The sequence below is a fragment of the Dioscorea cayenensis genome, chromosome 4 (assembly GCF_009730915.1).
Source record: "Dioscorea cayenensis subsp. rotundata cultivar TDr96_F1 chromosome 4, TDr96_F1_v2_PseudoChromosome.rev07_lg8_w22 25.fasta, whole genome shotgun sequence".
Taxonomy (NCBI): Eukaryota; Viridiplantae; Streptophyta; class Magnoliopsida; order Dioscoreales; family Dioscoreaceae; genus Dioscorea; species Dioscorea cayenensis.
The window spans coordinates 4,611,129-4,620,375 of NC_052474.1; the positions used below are offsets into that span (position 1 = coordinate 4,611,129).

The following is a 9,247-nucleotide window of genomic DNA, read 5'->3' on the forward strand; positions in this document are numbered from 1 at the left end:
AATCCCCCTACGTACATCTGAACAAACAAAACTATAAAAGACTTTAACAAAAAAAAAAAAACTAAACAAGAACTCAGATTCAAATATTTGAAAAAACTCACAGTCAAAAAGTTTAATTAGTGTGGAAAGCCAAGACTAATCCGAATAGCCGAGACGATCCCGAGAACGTCTGACAGTAAATCGCACTCATTTCGCCGCCTGGTGAGAAGGACACGGTCATTAACTCCGTCAAATGGGCAATCCCCACGTGTCTCTTTTCCCACCGTCTTCCATCCCATGCATGCACACATGATGATGCAGACCTTTTCATCCGAATCTCCATTCACATCCCTCCACGTATGTAACAACCGCATGCCCATCCATGCATGATGAGCGGTCGGCATGGAATCTTCTGGTGATGGTCATGGGTCTCGGGTTTGGTGTGTGGCATTGGGTTTAAGAGATATAGAGAGAGAGAGAGAAAAAAAAAGAACACAAAAAAGAAAACAAAAACTAGACCAATCCACCCTTCGTTTCAATCTTCTTTCCAATTTGCATCAGAGTATGTTGTTAGAAATTGTGAAACATTTTAAAAGATAAGAACAAAGAAGGGCAGTGTGGGATTATAGAAATTAGAAAGTGAGAAAGAGAGAGAGAGAGAGAGGGAAGAGCCAAAAAGATTAAGGTGAGGAAACGGACAATCCGATGACCTCCTCCACCTTCGCGCCCCTAGACTAGACTAGGAACAATAATAACAACTAATAAGCTCAACTGGTTCTTTTATCTCTTCTTTTTCTATTGCGTATCTTGATGTATATCGTTTGATTGGAGATGTCGGCGTGACGATCGATAGGTTCTCCGCCGCCGGCCGATCGAAGGATAGCTTCGAGGCAGGGATCGTGGTAGGAGAAGTAGGAGAAGCGATCATGGCAGTGATGGAGAGTGGGGATGGTCTTGATCTGGGGTTGAATGGTGGGCCGGTGAACCGAGAGGTGGAGGGAGGGAAGGAACAGCTGGGGTCTGCCCAGCAGCAGCAGCAGCAGCAGCAGCAGCAGAGTGGGGTGGGGGATCAAGGGATGGCTGCGGGAGAGGGATTCAAGAGGGAGATGAGGGATCTGGAGGAGCTGCTGTCGAAGCTGAACCCGATGGCGGAGGAGTTCGTGCCGCCGTCCCTTGCTAATGGTAACCATGGACCCGGTCCGGTCGCTGCTGGTGGTGCCGGCGGGGGACATTTTTATCCGAGCAATTTTAGTGCGCCGAATGGTCATGTGAATGGTGTCGTCAATGGTACTGGTGGACGGAGGGTGAGATTTCGCCTCTTTTGTTCGTTCTCTGCGAAAGTTTGATTTTAGTTTATTTATTTTCTGTTTTTATTTTTGATGATTCATTCTTCTTCTGATTTTAAATTTTTTTCAGAAGAAGAATGGTTATGGACAAGGGAAGCGGCGGATGAATAATAGGACAAGCATGGCGCAGAAAGACGAGGTGATCAGGAGGACTGTGTATGTTTCTGACATCGATCACCAGGTGAAATTCTCTTGGTCGAGCATTTATAGTTTGGTTGATCCTCTGATTTTCTAGAGGTTCAGGAAAGGTTTTTATGAATTGTTTTTCCCTTTCCAAAGGCAGTCTTAGGAATAATGGTGTCGTATGACTTGCCTAATAATGGTCTAAGTTTGTAGATCACGAATGTGAGAAGGGGATTCGATTGATTCTTGGAACTGCCCAGTTTCACGGATGAGTTTGAGAATATAAATTTCAGGTGTTCATGTATACTATGAGTTATCTTGTGCTGGCTTAGTAGTTGGCAATGACATCACTGTAGTATAGCTGATGATGTTGAGATGAAAGGTTGTTTGGAGACAAGTAATGAGCCAGTAATGCTCTGATGATATGCATAAATTCTAAAAATCAACACAGATTATTGCAGATGGTTTGCTAATACAGATAGCGTAGCTGAAATTTGTTTACAAGTAGCGGGGTTGACTGTTGGCAAGGAGCAAACATTTGGACGGTTGAAGAATCAAATGTAGTGATTCTTAATGTCTGTAAATGATGGGAAGAACTTGAGTTTGAACATATGCCTTTGTTTTGGTGGCTTCTAGAGAACGAATATTTTTGTGTGTTAATAGAGTCCTTCTGACATAGCTTACAGCACTGGGCTTCAATGAATTTTTGCATTTTGAATTATACTCATTTCATATTAGATTCTTATTTAGGTGGTATTTTACCTGGTATAATATTTGTGCTATGTAAGTAGGTGACTGAAACTTTCTGTTTAAGGGTTTGTCAATGTCTTTTCATTATGGTATTATGTAATGTTAATGCTAAAAAAAAATACCATACACATTCCACGGGTGATGTGAATAAAGGGACGATAAATGAATATGAGTCAGAGAAGTCAGATGTGAACATGTCTTAGCTTACATTTATGTGCTTATGATAACTATTGGGTTGTTCCCACTTTGGCATGGGATCTTTGTTTATGGTTTGTCCACATGGAATATTGATTCTTGTCCTATATTGAATCCAGTTCAAATAATGTGTTTTTGGTTTAAATCCAACATAGTATTAGAGCTAGGTTATTATGGTTAGTTGAAATAGACTAGCATGTATTTAGATGGCTTATTAGACTTATTAATAGTCTCATATTAATTAATTGAGTAAATAAAGATATGCATATTTATGCCTGGGTCTCTCATTCTATTGGTTTACCCTTTTTGGGTTGAATTAAGTTCAGATATTACTTCTTTTTGCTTTGAATCTAACAATAAGGAATAATATTATTGTAAACAATGTCAAAAAAAAAGATGGTAGTGGATAGTGATGAGTGAGAAATATAGGATACTGGTTATAATCTTTTTGTGATTTTATATCAGACTGCATATGTAATATAACTAGCAGACAATTATGGGTCCAAACTTATGTTTCTGTCACCTCTTATTTCTTCTTCATACATCTTTTCATTTTTTTTGGGGGGCATCACTTAAATTGGTTATTTAGATTAGATGATCAATTGGAACTTCTGGTTCACAAACCTATTCCATGTGACTGTCCTACTACTGTATTGCTTTTTTTATCTTCACAAGATGGAAGTGATCACAAAGTCTGTTATTCATCAAGGCGTTTAATTTAGCTGGAGAGGTGTTTGTTTTTACATGTGAAAATGGTGTCGAATTGTATATGGTTTGAGCCTTGTTCCCCTTTCATGATTATTAAATAGAAAGGGACCCTAATCAGAGAATTTGGTGGCAAAGATGATAATGCTAAGTTTAACCACCCTCTTCAACTTGTTTAGGTGAGCTCTCTTCAATGAGTGTAGCAAGTTATTCAGAAAGAGCTTGCTGCCATGAAATAACAAAATGGTTTTTTAGCAATGACTGGAAGCACAATTCAGCAATCCAAGGCTTCATGCTTGTATTGCTTTAAACAATATCTGATGGCTGTATATGATCCCTCAGGTCCATAGATTGAAATCTAACTGCACCAAATCTGAAATTCAGTGCATATTGTCATATTGCCTGCATTTTGCACAAATTTTGTCCAGCATGGTTCATGATAATTGTCATGATAATTGTCAAAAGTGTTCATGGTGTATGGGACAACGTTGATAAAATGTAAGATTGACATGATCATTATGGGAAGTGCTTATTAAAAAAATTACATGGTACTTGTTGATGCAGATTTATTTTTGTTTTTAGACTTGTCAACCTTTTTTCCTGGAAAGCAATGGAAATGGATTAGTCGCATTGGTGGTTGACTGTGCAACAATATAAATTGATTTCAATGGTTTTTAAGAACAGACTCTTATATAACAGGGTGATGAAGGAAGGTAATAGGTGTTAAAAAAACATTATTTAATTACTCATGGTTTAAATAATACTACTTTAACAAAAGGGAGAAGTAGATCGGGGAAGGTAAATGGGATACATGATTGATGCGTTGGAAATTAGATGGGCAAGGTAAAAGGGAGAACATCAAGAGAAGGTAGATGTGTTGGAGAACGGACAATAAGTTGAGGCACAAAGGATTTGTACCTGATTTCTCCACTTAAACAGCAGACATAAAGTTTGTCTAACATCTAAATAGAAAATCATAAAAGAATTGCACAAAGCTGAGTTTTATGTTTACTTATATCTCATAAATATTCATAAATATTTTAGTTTTCTCTCTTCCCTTCTCATTTTGAAGTTATGAAGATCTTTCTTTTACGAAAAGTTGTAACCTGACTCTTTTGCTATATAGGTCACTGAAGAACAGCTTGCAGCTCTATTCATCAATTGCGGAAATGTAAACCCCTGCTTATCCAACATTTCTGATCCTCTTTGAGTTTTTCTTCAAACCTGGTGTTTCTGAAAATTCACCCTTCACTTTGATGAAGGTTGTTGACTGTCGCATTTGTGGTGACCCAAATTCTGTTCTGCGTTTTGCTTTTATAGAATTTACAGATGAAGGCAAGTTTCCTGTTGCTGCACAGCACTATTAAGATTCTTGTATAATTGAGATCATTATTTATTTATTTATTTATGGTGCTTCAGAAGGTGCAAGGGCTGCTTTAAGTCTGGCAGGAACAATGCTTGGCTACTACCCTGTAAGGGTGCTCCCTTCAAAGACTGCAATAGCACCTGTTAACCCAACATTTTTGCCAAAGGTAAGACCTGAAGATTATGTGTCGTTTATATGTCTTTATAGTGCGTTGGTAATGTTATTCTGTATGATTTGTTCTGTCACCTAAAAAATTCTTCAGTCTGAAGATGAGCGTGAAATGTGCACGAGGACTATCTATTGTACAAATATTGACAAGAAGGTATTGAGGTCTTCTAAAGTTCAGTCTGTCTCTCTTTATTATTTGGTCAGGTCATGCCATTGTGATAAATTCCCCTTTTTATGTTTCAGGTTTCTCAATCGGATCTCAAACTCTTCTTCGAGTCAATATGCGGAGAGGTTTGTTCTTTTGTAATTCAAGTGGTTCATGACTGAATAACAGGATTGGTCGTCTATGAAGATAATTGGTTAACTTAATGGAAGAAACTCATACTGATTTTTTTTTTTTTTTGGTGTAGGTTTATCGCTTGAGGCTTCTTGGAGATTATCATCACTCTACCCGCATTGCATTTGTCGAATTTGCTATGGTTAGTATTCTTGCTATGTTCATTTTGCCCAGTATATTAGCTGCCAGGTATTTATCATATCTATTGTGATTGAGTTGGGTTTGCTTATTCATGGACCCAAAAAGTTGATTTATTTTTGAGGTAGTAAAAACTTGAGCTTGATAATTGATTGGCTTTTTTATCTTCACAATTATGGATGGAATTTTGGAGATTGCATTTTTCCTGCTTCCATATTCGTACAGGCCTCCCTCATGTCTAGTTGCAAATGGTAAAGATTTATTCCTTGAGTATGGATTATGTATTCTATACACTACTCGCATTTTTAACATCTAATGACTAAAACAGCAGTTTAGCGTTTGAACCATGAATTTAGAGGCCTTTGTTAACATGATTTTAATTTAGCTTGCTCAAATTTAATTTTTTTTAACACCCTTTTCAGTTGTTACTGGAATTAATTCACCATTATTGATGGACTGTGTTTTTTTACAAGTGGTTTATGCTGCTACTGATGCAGCTATGTATATCATTCTCATGACTGTATTGTGTTGTCTAATGTCTATAACAAATCTAATATAGGTCACTCTGAATTAAAGTCTGTATATGGCTTGAAAATCTTATGACAAAATTCTTATGACATCTGGGGTCATATGTTTGGTCCACTCTGCATATGTGGCTGGGCTCAAGTAGATCAAATATAGGCAGCATCAAATCTGTTGCTGTGGTTGAGGTGGATCCTAATGTCAAGCTCGCTTTTTTGGTTCTGTCCTTTGTCTGCGTTGGCCTTTTGTTGTATAAATATGCCGTGAGGTAGGTTAGAGTGCCAGAGTCATGACCTTCGCCTAAGGTTTAATTCGGTGTAGGTACCTTCTGTAATTGGTAGTATTAAAAGAATCTATTATTTTTTTTTATCTATTCTTTCTTGGTTCCTCTCTTTATTAGTCGCTTGCTAGCAGTGAGCGCTGAATTTGTTGTTGAAAAGCCTCGTTGTGTTATGGATCTTCTGTCTCAGTCATATGAATGATCCACTTTTAATTGCAATCTATAATAAACCATTTCTATCATTAAATGATTCCTCTTCTTTCTTGTTGCGCCTAATGTCATGTTTTGCAAAGTAGTGATGCCTGTGCATCAACATTAACGTGCAACATTTTACTGGACAATGATTACCACCAAGCAAATGCATGGAAGACTATATATGATGTTTTGGAATAAATCTGTGATATTTGTCTATTATTTCACATAAAACTTTTACGATGAACTCCACTTTATTGCAAATTTTATTTTCATTTTTTTCTGTTTTTAGCCTGCATATGCAGCTTAGCTTTTCAAATCCGCATCTGCACAGGCATATGTGCTAGTTGGCTCAGGATTGATTGCATGATGTGATAAACACTGTATGCGGCAAAGGTTTCCCTCATTTTTCTAGTTTCTTGTTATCGTCTACATTCTAGGACAAGATGCAAATCATGTCATGTCCTCCATTCCTGGCCATAGCTACTTAGTAAAACCCTTATCTTCCTGTGGCTTGTGATGCAGTAGTTTATGTCCAAGTAAATATTTCATCTTATTTTATTGTTTTACGTGCCATGAGTGCTTGATTATTTTTCTCAAATTTGTATATACCTCTCAATTGGAAGCTCAGTTCTTAACTAACCTATACAACACAGTTATGTTGTAAATGCCAATTTCTTCAACTGTTTATAGTCTAAAAATTTGACAAATAGTTATTGCCTTTTCTTTTGGTGTAGAATCTTGGTACCTGATGATTCAAATGACTTCCTTTAGTCTTATCTAAGTATATAGCAAGAGCATGCACAACTTGTTTAGGCATGATTGGAGTTCTGTAAAGAGTCCAAATCTACTGATTTCCTTTAATACTTACAATCTTTTCACCTGCTTATCAATCTCCATGAAAATCCACAAATCCAGTATTGTGAAGAACCACTGTGAATTATGTAGACTCGCAAAGGCTATTAGCATGTGAACCTTTATTCAAGAAATTTGATGTGAAAGATTGAGGCACCCACAACCTACAATTATTGCTGTCTGATGCAAGTTATTCATTGACAACCATATCAAGCTGTAGGTTTATTTGGGGACCATTTAGATTTGATAGGATTTCAGGTAAAATATTCTGTTGGGTGGTGACATGTAACTCTACTTTCTATGATGATTTTATGATGTTTCTATTGAATTGATTCTCTTCCATGACAATTGCGTGAAGAACAGCTTGCTTCCGGAGTATCTTCTCTTCTCTGATAACACTGTTAGTAGTGTGAGAAGTATCGGAACTCATTTATAGATTTTCAGCAACATGTTGGTTAATCTATAATTTCATAAATCTTGCAGGCTGACAGTGCAATAGCTGCTCTGAACTGCAGCGGAGTGGTTCTTGGATCCTTGCCCATTAGGTGACAATTTTGACTCTGTATCTGTTGCGTTACTAATATTTGGTCAGCCTGATATGAGATGGAACTTAAATCCTTGTGAATAAATCAGGGTTAGTCCTTCAAAGACTCCAGTGCGTCCACGCGCCCCTCGTCCACCGTTGCATTGAAGACTGAAGGTCTGATATGATGGCTGCAGCATGTTATATATACATATACATGGACATAAGTTAATCTCTCTTGCCATTTCATCTAGTTCTCTTTTGTACCTAGCTGAGTATTTAGTTCGTCTATAGAGGGAACAGATTCTTCTTTCTTAGCATGTAGAGTTGGTTGCAATGTCAGAGGCTCTGAACTTTTTGAAGTTCAATGCACATGGTGAATCTTATCCCATAACTAAATCGGTCTTCACCAAACAACAATCTTTAATTATGCCTGAATCTAAAGTGTTCATGTGATTGTCATGTTTCAGATTGTTGTATGATCAGTGAGAAATTTCCTGCCGTCGTTTTGCATGTGAGAAGTGATTACTGTTATCTCTAGACCTGATTTTATTAACATTTTATATGAATGGGAGTGGTTACTCACCTTGTTTGACAGAAGGAATTAGTACTAGGTTAGTCTCAACACCAAGTACTAGTTACTCTGAGAAATAAAAGGTAGTAGTTCTGAGAATGGTCACTTTCCATGTAGTTTCTTAGTCTGTGACAGTTGAGAGGAGTAAAGAAACTTTGCACCAGTACAACAGTACTTATCCAAACATAAGGGTTAACAAATTCATTGAGGTAAATATTAGTTGTAAATGCGGCATAGCTGGATGTGTCAGAGCCTACACACACTTCACAGCCCGGATCACATGCAGCCCACTAGCACAAATGGATTGCTACCACAAACTGAAATTTATTTTTTATAAGTAATAATAATAATAATAATAGTATTAATATATATGGAAGGAAACCATCGTCAAGGTTTGGGGTTTGTGTGAGGGGTCTCATGTGCTGAGCTTTGAGAAACACTTTTGATGTGGTTTTGAGTTTTTTTTTGACTGCCAGTGAGCCAGCAGGACTGTGTGTTTGTGCGTTAAATTCAATGATTTTTAGACTACTAGGTTGTAAGTCACTGGCAGGCAATTGTGCATTGTTTCTTTTTCTTTTTACCCTACACTGACACATGAAACTGAACCATGCTTGTCTTCATGTCATCAGAATTACGCAGATCAAATCCCACCGACTCTTGTCGCAGTTATTTCCGCGCCACTTGAAGTGTGTGATGAATAGTGCTGGCTTATGATAACGACCAGGCCGACCTGGCCAATTTTGCCCTCTGTGGGAAGCTCTTACTGTTTTTTTTTAAAAGTAATTTTTAAATAAATAAATTTTTTTAAATATATGTATGTATTGTTGATTCACTTGATTTAAAAAGTTATTTTAATAATTTTATTAGAATTTTTTTTTTCAAATAGGTGAAATTTTTATTTTTAATCAGAAAGCAATGAAATAGCATCTCTTTTATATATATATATATATATATACATAAAATGTTATGGTTTTGTTTGATTTTGGATTATTTTAAGTACTCTAATTTATTCTATCATCTTCAACCAAACATCCCAAACACATTAAATTATGTGAAGATTATTTTATTATTTTTAATTAGATTTTATTTTTAAATAAACACAATTATAAATTTAATTTAACATTGATTTTAACTAGGAAACATTCATCATTAACAAAAAAAAAAAAAGAAGTATATATTCAGCTTCAAATAAAA

General features: G+C 36.5%; 1 protein-coding gene across 3 annotated transcripts; it reads left to right on the forward strand.

Annotated features, from left to right (window-relative positions):
- The first annotated feature begins 475 nt into the window (after nucleotides 1–475).
- On the forward strand, nucleotides 476–8,837 carry LOC120258545 (polyadenylate-binding protein-interacting protein 11-like). Of its 3 annotated transcripts, none has more exons than XM_039265997.1 (11): nucleotides 476–664; nucleotides 833–1,283; nucleotides 1,396–1,506; nucleotides 4,225–4,269; nucleotides 4,361–4,433; nucleotides 4,518–4,630; nucleotides 4,727–4,786; nucleotides 4,876–4,923; nucleotides 5,043–5,111; nucleotides 7,440–7,501; nucleotides 7,590–7,948. In XM_039265997.1, the coding sequence occupies exons 2-11, from the start codon at nucleotides 906–908 to the stop codon at nucleotides 7,645–7,647; spliced, it is 1,017 nt and encodes a 338-aa protein (XP_039121931.1). In that variant the 5' UTR covers nucleotides 476–664; nucleotides 833–905; the 3' UTR covers nucleotides 7,648–7,948. The 3 variants fall into 3 exon arrangements, with proteins under 3 accessions (XP_039121931.1, XP_039121932.1, XP_039121930.1); XM_039265998.1 differs by lacking the exon at nucleotides 476–664 and adding an exon at nucleotides 8,683–8,837 and having other exon boundaries at nucleotides 671–1,283; nucleotides 7,590–7,656; XM_039265996.1 differs by lacking the exon at nucleotides 476–664 and having other exon boundaries at nucleotides 671–1,283.
- The last annotated feature ends 410 nt before the right edge of the window (nucleotides 8,838–9,247 follow it).